This window comes from Vanessa cardui, chromosome 19, assembly GCF_905220365.1.
Source record: "Vanessa cardui chromosome 19, ilVanCard2.1, whole genome shotgun sequence".
Taxonomy (NCBI): domain Eukaryota; kingdom Metazoa; phylum Arthropoda; class Insecta; order Lepidoptera; family Nymphalidae; genus Vanessa; species Vanessa cardui.
Genome location: NC_061141.1, coordinates 359,795 through 383,876, shown reverse-complemented (window position 1 = coordinate 383,876; position 24,082 = coordinate 359,795). Strand labels below are relative to the sequence as shown.

General features: G+C 33.4%; 1 protein-coding gene across 1 annotated transcript in view; it reads left to right on the top strand.

The window, feature by feature from the left end:
- Positions 1 to 17,030, top strand: part of LOC124537838 (neuropeptides capa receptor) — a 117,460-nt gene extending 100,430 nt beyond the window's left edge. The window contains exons 5-7 of the mRNA XM_047114776.1: positions 1,310 to 1,422; positions 14,436 to 14,619; positions 16,267 to 17,030. Coding sequence (XP_046970732.1) covers positions 1,310 to 1,422; positions 14,436 to 14,619; positions 16,267 to 16,597 — 628 coding nt within the window. The 3' untranslated portion in view covers positions 16,598 to 17,030. The remainder of the gene's footprint in view (positions 1 to 1,309; positions 1,423 to 14,435; positions 14,620 to 16,266) is intronic.
- Positions 17,031 to 24,082: the final 7,052 nt, after the last annotated feature.

The window sequence follows — 24,082 nt, the reverse complement described above, 5'->3', positions numbered from 1 at the left end:
AATAAAGATTCAATTTTTTTACTATTCCTAGTGACAACGTATATTTTCAACCTATATTGTCGAAAGTACGCTGAAAGCACACTAAAAGCTCGTGTAAAAAGGGGTGCTAACCCGTTTTATCACACGATAATTTCTACTAAAAATCCAGAGGTTAAAATGTAATCCAACTATAAGTAACCCAGTAATTTCAAATATGCAGTGAGCAACTCTATAAATATCTGAAACATGATCGTGTAATGTCAAAATCCAAAATGTCATTGACTAAAATCCTTTAATAAAAGAGTCTACTATTATGCCTTCAAGATTAAATTAAGCCTGTACTCGACCGTACCGTTCAATTTCCATCGCACAACATAAAAATAATATTTATAAGGCCCATTTTTCAATACTCAGATAAATTGTATTTGGTCAGTGACGTCTCTAACTGAGGTATAAATCTATCTGCCTCTTTTGCGGCCAGATACATGTCTATTCAATAGACATAACGAAATCCATTGCTATTTAAGTAAGGTTATTTCTTCTTTTTCCAAACTACTTAATGTAAGAAATTATGTATATTTATAAATTGACTGTCGGTCGTCTATCTCCAGCTGAGATAACTCTTTTTGATACATTTTTTTTATATCTTCATACTATAACTTTAAAGATTTCTATGTCTACTTTATTCCTAGTATAAAAGAAGAATAACCAAATAAATAACAGCTATTTATATATTTTTAATGAAACAAAACTTTAATCGAAATTTTGGACGTAACATTAAAATGGATATAAGTAGTTATATGTTACATGGGTGTATTATAAATAATACCTACTATAAAAATACCTTAATATGATATCAATGGAGCATTAAGGGCCTGTTTATCTGACAAGAGGTACTTCTAGCCAGACAGACCGCACACGCATGGCAATTTATGCAGCTAATGAAACTTATTATTGTACTCTGTTTTATTTTGTATTCTATTCATTCATTAGTGAGAGATTTTTTTTTAATACTCGATTAATTTCGGAAATAACTTCTTACATATAACCTATCAAACTCATGTAAATTGAACATTCATTATATATTTACTTATACACTTATGTAATACTTCGATATGTGTATAATATAATAAAAATATACCATCCTATCTGCAATTAGGGAGACTCGCTAAAACTATTAATTAATTAAATTGCGGTGTCGATCTAAATATACACACAGTATTATTATTTAGACAGATGTTAGTACACAACGTACTATATACACAACCTAGTAATAACATTATCAGAATTGCTGACCATTCAAGGGTAAATGTATACACGTTTTGTGCAGGTCAACTCACAGCCACAGCCCGGGTAGTCCGGGGACCTTGAACGGCGTTAATGGCAGCGTACACGGAGAGGCCAGGCAAGCGCAGTCCAGGAAGAATATCATAAGGATGCTGGGTAAGATTAACGGAAATATATTCAAAATGTCACCCAGCTTGTTATTAGATGTAGTACGTAATTATATAAACACGCTAGTCATCTCTTTCTAACATAAGTAATTTAACATGTTAAAGACAAAGAGCTTTGTGCTACTGATCACAATACAACATCATTTTTTTTCGATAAGGTATTTATATATACTGCATAGAAATCATATTACTCCATGTTTTTTTATAACCTTTTTTAAAACTGATAAATCTATAGAGTGTTATAGCGTATGTCAATGGCAATAATTCAACTTCGATTTGAATAAAATGTCCGTCAAGGGTATTGGAATATAACGAAGGTTTAGCAAGTGACAGCTTATAAATGCCCCACGGCTGAACAGAGGCTCTCTCTTTTCTTAAGGAGAATGCCAAAAATCTTTATTCAATATATAAGTGTTACACTTGCTTATTGACAGTCAAAAATCGAAGACCGGTTTGGAAATTAATACATTGAATCTGAGAAGAATCGGTGAAAAACCGAACGGGATTTTTTCTTTTTAATTTTCATTTTTCAACTATTGCTTTCATACTATAGCAATAAATATACTTTCGTTATTTGAAACAGCCTGGAGGCGATCATTTCATCCCAAGGTGTGCAATTGTGACAAACACCAAGAATGTCATTAGTGTTGTAATATCCTTTAGCAGGCAAAGGCCCTTTAACGATTCATTTGAATTTTACAATTGAATATTTTTGAACGTTTACTGGGATTCTAGGATTTTGACAACATTGCCTCAAAAATCAGTTACTAATCCTGTGTAATCGGGTACTTAAAGAAACAAGTTTATACTTATTCTTAGTATCAATATTTACATAAACTATAAATTCTACAAAACCAATTATGTTCTAGCTTACATGCATAATATTATCAAAACAAGTTGGGAAGTATCGACGGCATTACCCAGTGTAGAATGCTATAAAATATGCTGTGGAAATAACTAAAATTCACAAGGCGAGCCGTGTCAACGTCAATCAAAAGTCAATTTTTTTGACCGCATAGGCTGCAGAGCTAAGTCTATTCGCCAATATATGTATGTACCTATATGGAAGCCCAATTGGAACTTAGAGTCTATTATAATATGTATTTAAAAATATCACATGGAGAAGTCATTACGTCGAACGAATCTTAAAAACGCAATTATAATAATAAAAACGTGGTGAATCTAAGTTCTAAAAGAAATGTATATATATTGACTACGTATTTGCTATAGCTAACTTTCGTAGATGCGCGTGGTCTCATTCAACGTGGTATAATTCAATTTCGGCAGCACTCTCCAAAACTGCTAAGAGCTGGACCATTTTCAGAGCCCACATTATATAGCTCTAATATGGTCCTGTAAATTTTTTTTTTAAATATTGTTAGATAAAAGTTCATATAACGATATGCTTAAAATTTATAATATACAAAAACAATATGAGGTTATTTTTTATAAAGACATCATCATTAGATTGGTGATATTATCTAGCTCAGATACGAAAGTATCAGTTTTGAAAACTAACACATTAGAAGACATAGAAGTGCTCTTCTGGAAAACCTCACTTCATATATCATGAAAAATGTCATGTTTTGTCAATGTCAATAATTATTTACAAATAACGAATATAGTACTTCTTAATCTGATATTACCACATGTTCTGTGGTTACTTTCGTGTTCTTTCTTACAGAATAACTATCAGATTAGGGAGTGATTTTTTCTGTATATATATTGTATAAAATGCCTAAAGAGATTAAAAGTCGCACGTCAATCGCTTAAAAGTCGGTTATTGATGACCAGTCTCGCTCGATTAATGAGTGTAATGGGAGTTTTATACTTAATAACAAAAAGTAATAATAAAAGAGGTAAAAATGCCCTCTCCTAACATTATATTGTCTGCTAATAGTGATGGACAGTAGAAAAAAAATTAGAGCCATTTTGAATGCTGTGTTAATTCGACGTACCTACTAATATCAAGTACTAAGCCTTAACTACATTATGAAATATTTATGTTTCTTAATTTCTATGCAAATTAATCTTCACCTTTAGCTAAGGGAGAGATTTTAAATAGATTTTACGAAATACCTTTTATTACAAATTCTTATCATTTTTTCCCGAAATATTAAAATAAAAATGATATTTTACAAGCCGCTTTGATATTGAATATTATTGAAGGGTAAAAATAATATTTTGCAGTCTCTTTCGTATCTTATCTGTATTTTTATAGTTTTAGATAGACAGAGTTTCAAGATGACCAGCTGATGGTAAGTGACCACCCAAAGATATTGCCTCTGTCAGAAATATTGAGCAGATCTTACATGGCAAATGAGCTATCTACTTTGAAAGCCTAAAATCTTATGTCATTTGTGCCTGTAGTTACACTGGCACACTCACAATTCAAACCAGACACAACAAATAGTATTCTTGCTTGGCGATATATAGAATACATGATGATGTAACTAATAATCTATACTGTAACGAAAAACTTTACGCCTGTGAACCTGCAACAAAATTACAACATTTTACAGTTAAATAAATTTAAATTTCTCGAATCGGATATTATTAAGCGAATCAAAACATTGGATGCCCAAAAGGGAGCTGGACCAGATGGCCTTCCTCCCATTTTTGTTAAGCGCTGTGGCTTAGGATTGGCACTTCCATTGATGTTTATATTCAATCGTTCCATTGATGAAGGTGTTTTCCCGGAAGAATGGAAAAAAGCGCGTATAGTGCCAGTTTTTAAGAAAGGCGACCGCATGGATATTATAAATTACCGTCCTATATCAATTTTATCTTGCTTTTCCAAATTATTCGAAAGTCTTGTGTATCCCTTGTTAGCCAAACACCTTGATAATTTTCTTACTAGCTCTCAACATGGATTCAGAAATGGCTTTTCTGTACAAACGAATCTATGCAATTTCACATCTGATCTGCTATCGGAGGTTGACAAGGGACAACAAGTTGACACTATCTATACTGACTTTAGTAGTGCTTTCGACAAAGTTGATCATCGTCAACTTGTTAACAAACTCTCGCAGTATGGTATAGGATCCACTCTAACTAATTGGATTAAATCTTATCTTGAGCGGAGATCTCAGACGGTTGTTGTAAATGGCTTCGAATCTAGGTTGTATTTGGCCCAATCCGGCGTTCCCCAAGGATCCCATTTAGGACCACTGTTGTTTTTAGCTTTTATTAATGACATCACTAATGTTATAAAAAATTGTTCATGCTCGTTATATGCAGATGACTTAAAAATTTACAAAACAGTAAAATCAGTTGATGACATTCAGTTAATACAGGATGACCTTAATAATATTATGAACTGGTGTGAAGTCAATAGTATGGCTCTTAATACTAACAAGTGCTTTCATATAAAATACACGAGGAAGAAAAAACCGCTTGTCTCCAGTTATTTTATTAATAATGTAACCTTAAAAGAGTTATCTGAGATAAGAGACTTAGGAGTTACTATTGACAAAAAGTTAAATTTTAAATCACACATAAACAATATTGTTGACAAAGCTGCAAAGTTCTTGGGATTCATTAAACGCAATACTAAGGGATTTTCTTCCAGGACTAAAATTATTTTATATAACGCTTTCGTAAGAAGTCATCTTGAATTCGCCAGCGTCATTTGGAATCCTTTTTACAGCTCAAACTCTCAACGCGTTGAAGGAATACAACGTGCATTTACTCGACATTTGGCCTTCCAAGCCAGCGGTTTCTCACACAGGCAGCCATACAATCAGCGACTAGCTGAATATAAATTAATGTCTCTTCGAAATAGGCGGGATATTCTCGATCAATGTTTTTTGCATAAAATTATACACAACAAGGTTAAGTGCTGCGACCATTTACATCGAATATCTCTTACTGTTCCTCGCAAACATCCCCGAAGTTACATAACAAAAATATTCCATACTCCTATCACGAAAACTCGTCTTGGAAAAATGGCTCCGATAGTGCGCATATGTGCTCGACATAATGAATTGACAAAAGTTATACATGGCATTGACATCTTTCATGATAGCTTCATTGCTTTTAAAAAAAAGCTCATGGATTACTTTTTATTAGCTAAATAGTGCGTTACATTCCTGTTATTTTTTTTTTTTTTTTTTCTGTTATATTATTTAGTTATAGTTATTACGTTTATAAACGACGATAGCATAGGTCATTTTTTTTTTAATTGTATAATATGTTTTATTTTCAACTTTAAACAAATATGTTGACACGATACACTATGAATGTTATGTACACTTGTAATCGATGTACATATCAGAAGTTGTTTTTCTTTTTTTGGATGTTGTGTAAGCCATCAATTAATATGTATATTGTTAGTGTACTTATTAAATAAATAAAATAAATGATGAATTTCTCAGACAGGCTTGCACAAAGAAAATATTAAAAGAATATAATAATCCAGTCAAAAGGTTAGTACATTTACATAATAGGTTGGGGAAAAAGTTTCTTCGTATTTTATATGAAAATTCAAAAAGTTTTTTTTATAGTTTATTTACATTTGACTAAAGTATGTAGGTGCCATTTTGTTCCATAACTTTTTGCCATCTTGTTGGTAGTGACATGATCCCATTGCTGTAAAAATTTTGGGGCTTCTGATCGAAAAACTGCGACAAGTGGTTTTGGCAGTCCTCTCGTGATGTTAACCTGACACTGCCTAAGGAATTCTGCAGAGACCGAAACAGATGAAAATCTGAAGTTGCAAGGTCAGGACTATACGGCGGATGCATTTATACCTCCCAGCCAAACTCTCGTAATTTTTTTGAGTGGCTAAAGATGTGTGAGGTCTAGCGTTGTCATGGTGAAAAACCACACCCCTTCTGTTGATCAATTCTGGCCGCTTTCTCTCAATTTCTTGCTTCAATCTCATCAATTGTTCGCATTACAGTTCTGAATCGATGGTCCTGCCAGGCGGTAACAGCTCATAATGAATGATGCCCTTCCAATCCCACCATTTCATGAGTTCATGAGGCACCCATATATCGAGCTTTTTTGTGTACCCAGCTTTATTCAAATGAGTCAAAACCGTTTTGTGGTCAATTGCCAGTTCTTCAGCTACATCGTAACTACTAATATGCCGATATTGCTCCACTTTTTCAAAAATGGCATCAATTTTGTCCGTAACAGGGCGACCAGAGCGAGATGCATCTTTGATATCAAAATTTCCGGCTTGAAAACGCTTAAACCAAACTTGCGCTACTCTCACAGATACTGCATTAGGTCCATAAACATCACAAATTTTTTCGCGGCTTGAGTTGCATTTTTACCTTTTTATAGTAAAATTTTAAAATGTATCGAATTTCTTCTTTAGATTCACTCATTTTAACAACAACAAAAACAAATGAAAATCACACAAATTCCTAATTTGAATTTGGAAGTGCCTTCTTAAAAATTAAAACTTTTTAATGATACCAAAACCAGCCAGATACAAATGGTATAGCCAAAGAGATTTTATTACAAGTTCATACATACTATATGCGAAAAGACTTTTTCCCCAACCTAATACATCCATAATTTGTATAATAATTTTAACATCTGTTAGAGAGTAAACTAGCCTCCGATACGGTGTTGTTATTTGTTCTGTATTGTTAATGTATCACATTGTCGTTGCATATTATGAATATAGCAGGGGATATCGAATTTATTGTATACAATTATTATTGTAATTAATTGATCAATAATTTGTAGAACTGTAATTATGATATTAGTTTATATGACATAACATTTAATACTGGCATGCAACACTATTTCCTATTTTAAAAATGATTGAGCTGTCATTAGAAAACAATTGGATGATTGCTTGGCATTGTAACAAAAGATAGAGAGATTGGAGCATCATTGTAAAACATAATTTTATATCGCCATCCCGAAATACTGAATTACAAATAAATTACCTCAGCTATTTTCAGCTTGATATTTCTATAAATAAGTCCTCCATTTTTAACGAAGATTCCTGTATTAGGGACACGACTGAGTATAAAACTTATTACGTCAGTATAAAATAAAATGTCAAGATATATTCGTATGTGCAAGTCCGTCGCGAGTTAGTCGATAGTTTTAAAAGTCCACATTCATAAATGCTTATTTTCAACAATGCGAAGTTTTATTATTAAAGTTACAAAATACATTAAAGTTCAAGATACAACGAGATCGCGCTTCCAAGACGCTTCAAGTAAAGAATTTTCCTCATCGCCTTGATTCTTTGCAAACTATGACGGGGAAATGGTCGTTGAACTCGAGTTTCAACTTTATAATCTACAACTCTCTCTGTTGTGTTTTATTAATAGTTTAAATTTATAATACTTTAACTATAGATGTATATATATAGTATAATTATAGACTTACTGAGCCCGTTAATGTATGGTCGTTGCGTTGGCGTTTATCTTTTGAACGAGGAGGACGAAAATATATAATTTCCATGTATGTCCTTCCTTTGTAAAAAAATAAAATTAAAATTCATCTCTTAGTGAAGAAAAATATCGTCAGGTGACGTGAACTTGTACATGCCTACTTGCAACGAAATTCTGTCACGTTTGTATCCCAACCCGCATTGGAGCAGCGTCCTGGAATAATCTCCAAACCTTATCCTCAATGGGAGGCCTAAGCCAAGCATTGGGAAGATTTAAAGCTTATGTCCCCCCACAGTTTCAGCCCAAAATGTGGTAATAATTCTCTGTTTTGACTCTGCCTTTTTTATTTGCGCTTGAAACATAAATATTTTAACAATAATTAACGTCTTAATATTCCAACTCATCATATATAAAAATATCAAAAATACGATTACCAAGCTAATGTCATGTATAAAATGCATTAAGTTATTATGTTTAAAGTGACTCACATCACCGTAATGGCGCGACGCTGTGAGCACGCTTTACATTAACGATGCACCGATAACCTAATAAATATAAAAAAAATACATAATAAATGTTGTCCAACACATACATTACTCTGATCACAATTTAAGTAGCTATAGCACTTGTGTTATGGTAAATAAGAAGCAACGAGGATAGTACAAACATCTAGACTCAAGACAACATAGAAAACTAATGAACTTTTTCCTTATCGACCGGGAATCGAACCCGTGACCTTGGAGTGACAGACCTAAGAAAAAGTAACTCACTAGTTACTGTTTTTCAACATATACAATGTTAGTTAATTACAATTATACCAACGTATTGTTTACGAATGATTGATTGAGAACTCGAAGATCGAAATATGTGATCATAACTGATACTTCTCCAGACGGACACACACAGCCCAACAACCGTGAAGTGAAGTGAAGTGTTTTCAAGAATTCATTGTGTAATGTTGTCTGTGTCCATTCATTCTGCTTATATTAGAATAAGACAATAAACTCTGGGTATACACCTGTATAATCAAGCTGTATTTAAGCTTAAGTGATTGTTAGAATAAGTTAGTAAGCTACGAGTGTTGTGTGAGCTGAGATTGCTCACTAAACCTGTATCTTAACTAAAGCTCCAAAACGAAGCAAGCACTACTGAATGTCGAAACATCAAAAAGTTTAACTAGGTTTTTTTTTATCGTACATGCTGGCAACATCGGTATGACGCAAACACATGACAGCTGAAAATTGATACAGACAGTCAAGTATAAGTTGGTGTTCATGTGGCAGCACCTGCTACACCCTTTGTCTTGCCACTTTTTCTGTTCATTTTATCGATATCTTCCTAGAAAATAATTCTCTACGTCTCATTTTTAATAGATTTTGGGTAAGTTTTCTTAATAAGGGTAAATAAGACAAATAAGATGAACAAAAAAAAAATAGTACATGTTTTTGCCACACGCCAACTTGACGCGCTATATTACTGGGAACATCGAAAGGAGATATTACTTTCTACAAACGAATGTAGTCCAACAATGAAACGTCACATAGAACACACAAAATCAAAATTAAAATATTCTTTATTCAAGTAGACTCGTGAAAGCTTTTGAATGTTACAGTGTTGAATTAAACGTGAAGCTAGCACCGATTCGGAGAGTAGATTCTAGTAACTTAGTAGTTACTCTTTGGCACCATTTTAAATATAAAGTAAATTACCTTTAATTTTTTTCTAATCCGAATAGAAATCAATAAATACTAATCTTGTGTTGAATTATGCGCCTTATTTGTGCATGTATTTTTGACATGAGATGCATATTTGAATATCTATGTGCCATAGAACACACATTTTTTTACTATATCAGTGTACTAGTCAGGTTATGTGCAGTTTGGTTAATGTCTCTGGTAGGAATACGTAGGAAACTCAATTTGTTTTGTTAATTGTATTGATACGTTATTCAATAGTTGCTGTAAGGATATGTTTATAATATTATACATTACAGTCATATGTACTTTATAAACTTACCATATTAGACCCAATCTTACCCAAATCTATGTAAGATTTGGGTAAGATTACGTAAGTCGATTTTGGTCCCATCGATTATGGGGTGATAGCTGCCCAAAAAAAACAATTATGGTTTCATTTTGAAGAGCTTCAGCCATAGATGTGCATTTAATTAAAGAGAATTTTAGATGTAGTTTTACTTAATTGTAACAAAATAACAGAGACATTATTTTGAAATATCTCCGCTTAGATAGCGGCGCTATGGATGTATAACAAAAGAATGAAAAACGTAAACAAAACTATAGTAAGTAGTCCTAGTGTAGGATGTCCTCGGGCACGGTGGAGTGATGACTTAGGCAAGACGGCTGGCAAGAGTTGGATGTAAGTAGCTAAATATCTCAGTGGCGTGCAATTGAAGAGGCCTATGTCCAGCAGTGGACGGAAATGGGCTGATTGAATAATTGATTGCTTGAAAATTCTAAAAATAACTAAACTAATGTAGACTATTTGATATTAAATGTTCAATTAAAGGAATTATCATTATTTTGTAAAAAAAGTAAATAGTTAGATAGAAATATAGAAATATTAATCGACACCGATGAAGTCGAGAGAAAAGAGTAGTATATAAAATAAGCAGAGTTAGTTCATATTTTTTAATAGATAAGTCTGTGTTAGGTAAAGAAGGCGCGTTCATCAAACGATCGAGGCTCGTCTGACATTAGCATATTAAAGCTTTCAAAGTGGACTGTGCAGCTTAGTACACTGAAATTGGTTTATAATTATTCCTTTGTGCTGACATACTTAATACTATGAAAAGGACTCCAATACAATAAGCTTAATATATATTTGCTAATGAAGCTGTTCTTCTTGTCGTACTTTTACCAAAACTATTAAAAAGTATTAAAAAATAATATATGAAATTGAAGTGACTGCTTGTAAACGTCTCACCGCTGGGCTAAAGCCTGCTCACCCTGTAAGTAGAAGAAAAAAGTAAAGTAAAGTAACAGCCTGTAAATTTCCCACTGCTGGGCTAAGGTCTCAAGGGTTTGGAACATATTTCATCACGCTGTTCCAATGCGGGTTGGTGAAATGCACATGTGTTTTTCTCGCGATGTTTTCCTTCACCGCCGAGCACGAGATGAATTATAAATACAATTTAAGCACATACATATAGTGCTGCTCGCCTGGGTTTTGTACCCGATATCATTGGTTAAGATGCACGCGTTCTAACCACTGGGCCATCTCAGCTCTCAGTTTTTTTACTCCAATACGAGTTGATACACGTGTGGAAAAAAGTAATTGAATTTAGACACTCATAAACGATTGTTGATGTTTTTATTTATATTTTATTTCATCACGAGATTAAATATAAAAACAAATAAATCACTCAAAAATGAAGTGTTATTTCCTGCGGTCTGAACCCACAATTGTTGATTAATTTGCACGCGTTCTAACGACTAAGGCCTCTCGGTTCGGCTAAATATTGTACTCGGATAATTTTCACATTCAGTGGCCGCTGTAGTCTTCTAGTTCCTAGATTCAAATAAAGGAAGCAATACATTTTATTATATTGGATTTTCCTATCAGAAAATCTAAGTAACGACTTAGGGTCAGGACATTGACGAAGGCAACTAGGCTTCGTATAACAAGTACAGCCATTGATCCCGCGACTGATATATCTCCGTGAGGTTTGCCTTTCCATTAGGTAATGGGAGTAAGGGAATAGTGTGTGTATACATATGTATGTTACACACATACACACTGAAATATCTTCCCTAATTATCTATTTTTATAAGTGGTTATAAATGAGGTGGATTATATAGTAATAAAATGAAGGCGCGTGAAAATTAAACAGTATTTACAAAAATTTTACAAACATCGGTTAAGATAATTGTGATGTAATCACTGAAATATCTCGTTTGTTTTAATATAGTTAAAAAAATACTCATAAACGGTTTTGTGACCTTCTGGATAAGTAGCATTCATATATGTATGGGTGGTGGTGACCACTTTTCATCAGATGACTCATTCATGACACTAGGGTCACCTACCTTTTTCATAAAAATATAAATAAAAGTAAGCAATAAATCTGAAGACTTCTCACTGAAGGACGAATGCCACGTGTTCTTAAAGATAACGCCTCCGACCGCCGCTGCGCTGCGAACTACTTAGCATATCATAGCATATAAAACCGAATTAAGCAGAAACTTCAGTAGTAACTCTCAAACTAAACCCACACACCTTCAGAATACCTACAGTAAGAATGTACTTTTAAAAGAAACATTTTAACAAAATTAAAATTTACGAAAAATCACAATATCCATAAATTTAAATCTCAAAGGTCTACTGCTATACATTCATTTGCCTAAGGATTAGGCTGTTAATAAAATTGAAACCTAGTACCAAATTTTATCAATAGTTACCATACCGTTGTTGCAGTTTAAGGAAATTTTAAAATTAAAATTAGAAAACTGAATTAATTTATAAATAAGATCGATCAAAAATTGATGTGCTAGTATTGTTTTATTACTAGCATCTCTATGATATAATATATTGTAAGAAGAACTACCTATAAAAGGTTTGGACGGGCTTCACTTGGAGGCCGATCAATCGGATTTCGGGGGCCCGACAAATGCTCATTAGTCGTCGGAAGTTTTTTTGATTGCCAATCCTATCGTATCAAAACATATGTTGAGTAGTTTCGAAGAAATAAAAATTTAACTGTAGCTCCTTAATATATTATATTTATATAAAATAAATGATAATCATTAAAATAATAACTTACATAAGGAACAAATATGTTTGTTACCTGGCTTTATATGGTTAGTACTTGGCTTTGTGCAAGCCCGTCTGGGTAGGTACCACCCATCATATATAATGTTGTCTTAAATTTTCGCGATTATTACACACTACAATAAAACTAGTTATAACGGATTTGAGTCGCGTATATTAATTATTTTTGACATCCCGACGTTTCGAGCACTGTACAGCGTTCTTGGTCACTGGTAGACTAAGGTGACACCTTATACCTTCAAATCCCTTATAACTAGTTTTATTTCACCCATCATATATTCTACCTCCAAACAAGTACTTGGTATTGTTGTGTTCCGGTTTGAATGGAGAGTTAGCCAGTTTAAATACAGGCACAAGGGACATAACATTTTAGTTACGATGCGATGGCGATGAAAGAAATGGTTCATATTTGACGACCTCCATGGTCGAGTGGTGTGTACACCGGTTTTCATTGGTACGCCACTCTGAGGTCCCGGGTTCGATTCCCGGCCGAGTCGATGTAGATTACCATTAGTTTTCTATGTTGTCTTGGGTCTGGGTGTTTGTGGTACCGTCGTTACTTCTGATTTCCATAACACAAGTGCTTCAGCTATTTACATTGGGATCAGAGTAATGTAAGTGATGTTGTCTCATATTTATTATTTATTTATTATTATTTTTATTTCTTACAGTGTCATTGACTATGGACGGTGGTGACCACTTACCATTATAAAAAAAGTAAATATATGGTATGAGAAAGTTTTAAATATATATATACTTTAACGAAAAGATTCCATAAAACATTTCATGCTAATGGTCAAAAATATTGTTAACCCGCGTCCGTGTGCTAAAGTTAATTCATAAAACTAATGACTTTATAGATGGGGCGTATAATATAATAACGACCGAACATTTAACAGGAATTAACTTGGAATCGCTTAATGGATCCCGTGATACACAAACCCGCACTGATCCATGTTAAATTGTTTTATACATTAAATTTTATTCAAATACCTAAATGACAGTTGTTAAGGATCTAAGTGTTTTGTGTTGTTATATACGCTTACATTTAAACAAAGGAGTTTATTTCATCACAAGCCGTCAATTGTTTTTATACTTATGTCAATGATATATAGTCACACAAAAGCGCGTTAATATATCCGGCTTGAAATTGTCTTTGACTTTCATAGGTTTTTAAAAATGGTGTTCTTTAAAATCAAGTGTGAATACGTAACAGTAGAATTACACTGCATAAATATTCTACGAGATTCGGGACGGTGTTCCGCGGTGTTGATGAATTCTGATTCGCTATTACGGAATCAAATTCCAATTTATATAAAATTTAAATAAAATCAGGTGCGATTTTATTGTGAATGCGAAATTACTGAATTATAATAAATATATTATATCTCGGCTATTTCATAAAAATATTTTGTAGTTTTAAAATTCAATTATCGATATTTTATTAGTTATTCCTTTACAGTCCATCCAGCTATAGTACGAAGGCGTAATTACAAACTAGAAGCTCCAAATTTTTCGTGTGCACTGTTTAATTATGTTTAATACTTAAAATTCTTTATACTCTTTTTTACTTTATACGCTCAAACAGCGAACTGATTCGAGCTTTAAACATGCGATGCCGAATCGAGATGTTTTTAAAACATATAAATCTTAATTGAAGGCTGTACGTTCAGTTCGTGAATACAACGTGAGAAAACCTGCATCTGTCGGGTGGAAATCTATTAATCCCTTTTCGAGCAGTGTAGATCAAAAACCTTTTCCATAACTTCCCGTTAAAAGGAGAATGGGCATTAGCCTGATATCGACATATTTTATTCATTTGGGTAACTTAGAAGTTTTTTTATTGCAGCGGCAGTTGTCATAGCATTCTTCGTGTGCTGGGCTCCCTTCCACTTCCAGCGGCTGTTCTTCATCTACGGCACCGGTATTCACCACTACCACACCATCAACGAGTACCTTTTCCTCGCAGCTGGTGTCTTCTACTACATCTCGGCTACCGTCAACCCCATACTGTACAACATCATGAGCCACAGGTAAAGTATAATTTATAACTATATGAGTAAGTGTTGGTGTCTATATCTTATTATCGTTATCATTTTCTTCTATCAATACTAAGATGTTTTTTTCTTGCTTGTTTATTTCCTGTCATTTTTTGGAACGCAGTTGTTTTAAGCGGATTACAGTGTTAACTGGCAGGAATCGTCACCGAGGGAAAGCGTTATGCCCCCTCCGGACGACTCGTGCTTCTTTTTCTCTTTATTGTTTTATGTATAACAATTTAAATTTTTTACTCTTATTTTATTATTCTATATAATATGGGCATGTTATGTGGAGGAATAAGGAACATATTGTAAAAAGGTCCTGAGCTCATACCCGTTCATACGTGGACGGTTATAGAGGAATGGGACGACCAATGAAACGATGGATGGATTATGTGCAAGATGATAGGACTGGAAAGAATGTTTCTTTTGAGATGACGTCAGACAGGGAAGTATGGAAGAAGAAGACATGCTGCGCCGACCCTAAGTAAATTGGGATAAGGGCAAGAGGGTGATATGAGTTATTCTGAAACGCTGTTTACCTATTTACATTTGTGTATTTTTATTTAGCATATACTAAGCCCGTCTGGGTAGGTACCACCTTTCACATATTCTACCGCCAAGCTACAGTATTTGGTATTGTTGTGTACCGGTTTTAAGAACTGAGTGAGCCAGTGTTGTATAGCACAAGGGATATAACATCTTAGTTTCAGATAAATAAATATTTACAAATAAACTTAAGTTATAAGTCTTGTTACAAGATTACTGGTGTAATTACACGTTTCTGAAAGTTATACACATACATACATATCTACATACATAGCTAAATATCTACACAAATACATACACTATACAAATTGAATTAACAATAAGACTAAATACAATTACAAATGTATGTTATGAAATTAATTTAAAATATGCCCGAATTAATGCTATTTAACAAGACATGTTATAAAATGAGAAAACGTCAAATGATTTAATTTTATCTACTCGGTTCGTATGTTGTGTCACAAAGGCTTAAGTTTTCGGTATTCAAAAGTGAGACTACTGTAATCTGAGAGGAGATCCTCGTCTACAAATCCCGTTTAGGTCTGTGTTTTAGACGTTTTATTACTTATACTTCAGTAAAAGACTACAAAATATGTTGTTAAATATTAGCATAGTTTATAATTAATACGACAATTATCTATTTATATTTTATAATCTGATCGTTTCATTACAAAAATATAATTATAAACAATTATCTAAATATATATTACACAAAGGTTATCGATTATTTTTCTAAATTTAGAATACCTGGAATTTCGAAGCGCTTCATCTATATTTATAAGCAAATCTGGTTACATTAAAGAAATAGTCTATTTATTTTTAATATAGATAATAATTTAAATGAAACCTGTAAAAAATAACGATAGTTGTCTGTAATTTTTCATAAGCGTTCCATATTTAAATCAATATACCACATGTTTCTTTCATTGAATAGAATTGCCAGTAATTTAAGTATTGATATTATAAGTACGTAAATACGAGTAAAGACGTTTTTGTATTAATTTCAGATAGATAATTATATATTTTTTAATGAATGGTGTTCTATCTCTGCATTTGTATTGTATTGTATATTAATTTATTTATCTCCTACAGGTACCGAATCGCATTCAAAGAAACCCTTTGCTGCCGAAAAGTTCGTCGCAAGAAGAGCAGATACCGTGACCAGTCGAGCATCAGAGAAACCATGGTCAACCACACGTCCGATGGCTCGCACCTAGTGAGGGTCAGGTCCCAGAGCCACGAGCGGAGGAACCGGACTGAGTTCCGAGGGAGGCGAAACAGCTTCTGCAGTAGTGACTCCACGAGCCTCTACAGTGACCGATGGAGAGATTACAATCGAAGACCAAAGGGCGTTTGGAGTAGAAACAATAATGAATCGAGTCAACTTATGCTTAAGGACTACAAATATGATTGTGAGTTGTAAACGTAAGATACTTCTGTGAAAATAAGTAAAGTAACAAAGAGTACTACTGTATTTGCTACATCAGGGAAAATATCTTCTTCCCAATTTAGAAGAAATGTATTCCTTACGAAATATTTAATTGTTTATGAAAAAGGAAAAGTGCAAAATACTGGATTTTACGACTCATTTTAAGTTGGCGTATCTCACCAAGTTTCTCCAAAGAAATCCAATCCAGCAATCAGAAATTGTATTAGAAATTTGTCTCTTACATGCAAGTTTAAGCTCATGGAAATTGAACACTGTATAACGAACCCGCAACCCCTTCTTGAGAATCAGGTGGACCACTAGGCCATTTCGGATAATTCAAAATACTTAGATGGATGTACACAAGTTAAAAATATTTTTTATTTTTATAATAAAACGATTACTAATTAAATTTGATATAATAGAAAAGGTATATTAATAACTGGCCTTTAAGAATAAGTTTATCATTTCGTATTACATATGAAGGTGAACCCTTTCCTCTCCCAAACTCACAAAGCATATGAAATGATTACTAGAAATAAAATTTAATTTGGAATGTATGGCATTATTATTATTCTGTATACGATGAGTCCTTAGAAATGTTGGAAATACTACAGAAAAAATGCCGGTGGCGGCGTTTTGTAATTGTAGCCGCTGGCTCTTCTGCAGCAACCCTGACTGTTTCATTGGTCTAGTAACTAGGTCATAAAGCTCCAGACCTTATGGTTCTAAGTTCAAGCCCCGAACCGGGCCGCTTGGGTTTTCACCTGGCGTTAAATCGTTTTAGAAAATTGCACATATTATTAGTATTTATTTATAGTTTAATATAGTGTTAAAATGTTATTTTAAATGTAATTTCAATTACAAAAAGCTTGTAAAATAATTAAGTAGATTTTTGTAAGTCGCATTGTGTAATATAATGTAGCATTGTTATTATTAAAGTATTTATAATATAATACATAAGTGGATTACCTGTAATAAATATTTAACAATTATGAATATAAATTGTGTTTTCTTTATAATAGTGATGGAGTCAATTTTTATTGCGTTTTTAACAATATTTTGGGAGTTTATAATACCTTCTCAATTTGAACTATTAATCTAGGCGGTGATATTTTTACGTAGTCTTTCTGTTATTAATGGTATTATGATAATATTTATTACCAGTTCAAACATATATTCATAACTTATTCCAACTTTTTTGATTACGCCTGGAAACTTCCGAACAGACAATTATTGATTCTCTTCATGGCGTAAAACGAAGTGGAAATCAATAAACAGAATTATTTAGGGAGAGGTTAAATATTTATATAATACGTGCATATTACAGTGGAGTATTTCATCTATTAGCATTTTTATGTTAGTTCTTTTATCTAAATATTGTATATGAGTCCTAATTGTACCCTTATTGCGTCTACAATAAACCTGGGACGGGTATCTGGTGAATATATATGTGAAGAAAAACGAATAAATAATTACCGAGCATAATAAATAAAGCAAATAAGTAAATAAGCACAAACAAGAATCTGGCTGGGTCACGCAGAGGCTGGGTCCGTATAAAGGAGTCTCATGCCATTTGAGAGGTTATTTTATAAACGGTTGTAAACTTGACTCTGGTGTAATTCGGTAAGCATTCGGCAGATTCATGAAGGCATTGCTCATGTCTCATCGTCAGTTCGGGCAGAACATTTACTGCAACGCATGTGCCGAGTGAGGTCACTTTAATCACAATTATTATGAGACGTGTTATTTATACAGCGGCTAGCAGTGAAGCGTAGTGTTGCACCGAGCTATTTAGACTCCGCTGAAGCATTTTGTTATAAGACAATGATCGCGGTTCGTTATCAAAACAATTCCCGTATTGTTGACAACAGTGACATAATATAATCTACAGGTAATACACAATTGAAACTATAATAATTAACTATAGTAATTAATTACTTGGTGGTAGGGCTTTGTGCAAGCCCGTCTGGGTAGGTACCACCCACTCATCAGTTATTCTACCGGCAAATAACTCTCACTTCCGGTTTGAAGGGTGAGTGTGCCAGTGTAACTAGAGGCAGAAAGGACATAACATCGTAGTTCCCAAGATTGGTGGCACATTGATGATGTAAGGAATAGTTAATATTTCTTACAGCGTCATTGTCTATGGGTGATGGTGACTACTTACCATCAGATGGCCCATGTGCTCGTCTGCCAAACTATACCACAAAAAAAAGTTGGAACATACGATGACGATAACAGGATCACATTCAAGAAAAGTAAGAAGATAAGGATTATGTGCCCCGTTTCAACCACAGTAAGAACTAGCGCGCACTGGTAACTTTTGTCACGGTGACTGTTTCGTCACTCTTGTCGAGTCCATGAATATGTATGGAGGTGCGCACAATGCACGGTAAACCACGAGCCGCGTTTTGTTTCACGCTTTTAAAACATTCACTCAGTTGGTTTTCGACGGATTTATACACTGCTCATTCATAAAATACAATGTTATAACAATATACCAATTAAATACACGCCCGGTTACATATCAAAAATAAATACGCTGTACATTTCGAGTGAGGTACAATACTTCGAGAAAATTAAATGAATTTGAATTTGTCATAATTATTTCCCAATTTTTAAACAATCATCGTTGATGTCTGAAAATCTGTTATTTATGGAAGAAACTCATAACAAAGTATGTTTATTTTAACAGCGTTCTCTTTGAAATGAAATGGTAAACCTTATATACTTATAAATTTTATACTACAAATCGCTATAAATAATTTAAACTTACGTCAAATAATTAATTCGGAAAGATCAGTTTTGCCGCCCAAAGAAATGTCTTGCAAACTTAAGGCCACTATAATGAATGCATATAGTCCAATATCTAAAAGATGACTTGCCGATTTAAAATAAAAAAATATTTTTTACTGAAATTTCATACATCACGACTTGAATCGTAAAATACAAAATGCAGAGTCATACGATTTCTAGTTTCTACAACAGTTCTAGTAGTTACTTTATGACCCTCATAAGAGATGTATTTTAGAGCTCAATCCTGGGGCAAGCAACGCTCAATTCATTAATTATAATTTGTATTTATACTTAATTTCATATTGCATAGTGAAGGAAAACATCGTCAACAAACCCGCACGTGTTAGATGATAATCTGCCATCTATGTCCCTAAAAACGTGGAGCAGCGCGTTGCGGTAAACTGCAGGTTTACTTTTCAAAAGAGACGAAAAGCGTGTTGCATTACTTTTTATTTCAGCAGTCCTAGATTCTATTCCGGTGTCCGCTACTGCGGTATCAGTAAAAACGCCAACATAATCTGCAGCTCGTGCTAAAAGTACGACGCCGGCGGAGCCTTAAACAAACCATACGATTCATGCCGTGTGACAATTTACACTGGACTCAGACTCAGAACAATAAACATTTTATATTTTCAAGTAACATGTTGTTGTCTATACTAATGTTATGAATACAGAAGTAACGCTCTATGTCTGTCTGTCTGTGCTTCTAAGCTGGCAAAAGCAATGAACCTGATATGTTTAAATTTGGATCCAAGGAGTGCCAGGCCTCTTTCAGGCCTAACACCTGATGACTAGGCTAACCTAACCTAACTGAGACTTATTATCTAGTGGCCCATACCGGCTTCGCTCGGGTGGATATAAGTAATATATATTATGTATATATATTTTTGTGAACAATTGTCGTTCTATTTCAACTTTTATACTTTTTTATTTACATAAAAACCGAAGTAAATTATAAATAATCCTTTCTTATAAATTCATTATATCTATTAGTGAAAGCCGCATAAAAATTCGCTCAGTAGTTTTGGAGTTTATCGCGTACAGACAGACAGATACAGCCGGATGACTTTGTTTTATAATATGTAGTGATATACCGGTACTACGTGTTCATGCCACTTTCATTATTAATACTCCGTGTCAAGAATGTGAGGCGTACACGTGGCAGAAATACATAATTTACTGAAACGTTGCTCGTTACATCGTATTGTTGAGTAATTCTAGGTATTTTCTGAATGACTGAAAAGTATAATGGTACTTAATGACGGCAATACTAAGCAGTGACAGGTAATACTACGAATAAAAAGGTCTTCTCTAATAAGTTCTCCATCAAAGTATGAAAGAAACCCATGAATATATTTCATTGGCTTAAAACAGACGGGTGCTTTTTCTTAGAATCGGTTTAAGGTTTTAGGTTTGACAATCAAGAGGTTAATAATTCAGTATTACATAAACTAACATGATAAATACTATTCGGTCAAAAATATTTCTGACTCTACAAATCCACGTAATACATAAACTGCGTTGGTGCAATTCGGTGAAGCGTCAGTTAAACTTCTCTTCAAAGAAGAGTTCTGCAATCGGTCATTTATTTAAGGTGACTCCTACCGAGTAGCTGGCTTGGAAGAAGACTTTATCCTTTGACTTTGTACTGAAGTTAAGTCCTCAAGTCTAATCATTCTTGCTTCATGATTACCATTGAACTTCATCGATTAGAACCTGTCCTCCTCTTTTGATAGACAAGAGAAAAAAATGAGAAGAAATTTATGGAACATTGTAGTTAATGCAAATTATAGTGTTAGTTCTACCTTAACATAATTTGTGTAAATAAATATTGATTACACTAAATATTCGTATATCGATCATTACAATAAATATGGAATTCAAAAATAAAATCCCTAAAACTATTATAATATCCTTTTTCTAATTCTTCTAATATAACGAATATTACTATTATTCAACAGACAATCCAAAACAAATAACTTATTTGCTAAGTGATAGCTCTCCCGGTTATATCATTCTATAAGAATTAATAGAAATACGCTGTAGTTATTAAAGTTGCAAAGTAAACTTATTTTACGAAATTGCTTCCAGTTCTTATATAGACAGATTAAAGCAACGTCTTAAGGGTCGTCGCTATTTCTGAGCGTAAAAATGATTTTACAACGAGAGAATTCCGAGTGTTCAATTTTGATTTGTAGCCAGTGTACTGACCATGGTAGTAACAAGGCAATGTAACTACGTCTCATGGATAAATTTACTTTTCGAAATCAAAACTAGTTACTTCTTAAACATATACATAGGTAATCATTATATGTCCTAAAGTTATGGCTCCTAATTTGTCCAATGGGGCTCTCATATAAAAATATTTACTCGAATAGAATCAACTCTGCAGCCTACGCGATAAAAAAATAAACTTTCGACTAATGTTGACACGACCCGCTTAGTTTACTTTAGTTAATTCCACAGTAAAATGTCTTTTAGCAGCTCTATGTAATGCAGCCGATATTAATGAATTCGCTAAGACATAAATTTAAAGAAATTTAATATAATGACTGAAATGAAAATAATGTTAAGTGTGTACGAAAATACATAAATGATTTTTTCCACAAATTGTAGCGTTTGTACTATTAATACAAGGAACAAGGATAAAATTGTAACTCCAAGTACCCGATTACACCAGGTTTAGAAACTCTTTTGTGTATAAGTTTGTACAAGGAAAACGTTCAAAAATATTATTTACATTTTTGCCTATAAATAAGCATAGTGTAACATTTTCTTACTACCACTACTCCTTAACTACTTCACTTGGTGGTAGGGCTCTATGAAGCTCATCTGGGTAAGTACCTACAACCCATTTTCAAATATTCTACCGCCCAGCTGCAATACTTGGTATTGTTGTGTTCCAGTTTGAAAGGTTGAATGAGCATTAGTTCCCACGGTTGTTGCCAATGTAAGGAATGACAAATATTTCTAATACCAACGACTGTGGTGTTAGTGACCGCTTACCATCAGAAAACCGCTTACTCTTGAAGAAAAAATATATTAAGGGTTAAATGAAAGGAGCTATAGCAGGATATACCCCCACCCTTATATGAAGAGTTACATTACTATGATAATGATGTTTTCGCAAAATGTTTTCCAGGAAACTGCACAAATATTTGTTTTAGTAATTTTTTTTCAGTTCAGCGACTTTAATACGATCTCGTTGAGACTTGCATTAGATTTCTACGGCACGTGTTTTTGAAATGTATCACTGAATACATTAATCCTACAAAATGAACTAATGAGGTATTGTTATGGAAACATTCAGGATCATAATTGTTTTGTTTTTAGTCTTGATCACGTTGGAAAACAGGCCAAAATTAACAATAAATTGTTATTGCATATATTTATCGCGGCGCAAATATTCGACGACCGAAATTTGTTTTCTATATATATAAAAAAAAAATTAGCCACATATATACTATATACTATACTATATATATATGAAAATTTGATGTAAAAATTATTAGAGCTGTCTAATATAAACAATGTCTTATGACATTGGGTCTTTCAAAATGACTAATCAATAAATAGGTCTTTATTAATGTTTACTGGCTATATAGATTTTTGTTCTTTTTTCGTTTGTGTGTCAAACGAGCTTACTTGTATTCTAGAATGGTCTCGAATAAGTTAGTACGTTAATAAAATCCTTTGGCATCGTTGCATTTGTTTGTTTCTACATAAATCTATCAAAAATCACTTTCAACCGAAGTTAGCACACATCATTACAAGAATATTAACTATTGTATTTGCGACATAAAAAATGTATGTATACAATCAACTAAAACATCAATCAAAATTAATCATTAAAATAGACTCGACAATAGACTCGAATATCGCATTTATTGTAAAACATTAAAAATCTATCGTCGGGTGCGCTGAATTGAGGGCGGAGTATATCACGATCGATGTCAAGTTTAAAAGCTTCTTCGCCATTATCGATACTTACAATATGATTTAGTACAAAATCTACGTGATGTTGCGATTAAAAGTATCATAGTTTGATTAAAACGGATACTAAATACTAGTACCAGTCAGACATCCTACTAAAATCATTCATACATTATAAACGATCAAGATTTTTTTTGTAAAATAAACCTCAATTTTCTTGAGGTGCCGTTATCAAGATCCTTATTATATTATTAAAAGAAAATTAAAATCACAAATAGCAACACTCTGACCGGATATATAAGGACTACTGGTTGGCGATAATCGTCTATTCGCTTAGCTGTCAGAATATTTAGCGATTAGCCTGTCATAGAATGAAAATGTCTGGTGGCCGCCATTGAAATATTTAAAAAAATATCATTTCTTAAATCTATTTCTAATATCAGAAGCGGGATTCGAAGGCTGAAATGCCATTGAAAGCCTACATTTCTGATTTTATAAACTAAATTCGTACTACTTTTTGGTTATTACCTGATGGTCTGGTTAATTTATATTTGGACGGAGTTTTTGTCTCTGCGATGCCTTCCAACGACCAACGTAACAAGCGAAAGAATCACGAGCGCAATAGAAGATATTCTGAAAAGATTACGCGCGTTGGAAGACCAACCCCGCGCTTCAGTCGAGACGCAAGCTATCGCAACGACCAGCGCTACGGCCCTAGCCACGCCGCCGAGCTGCCCAATACGACACCAT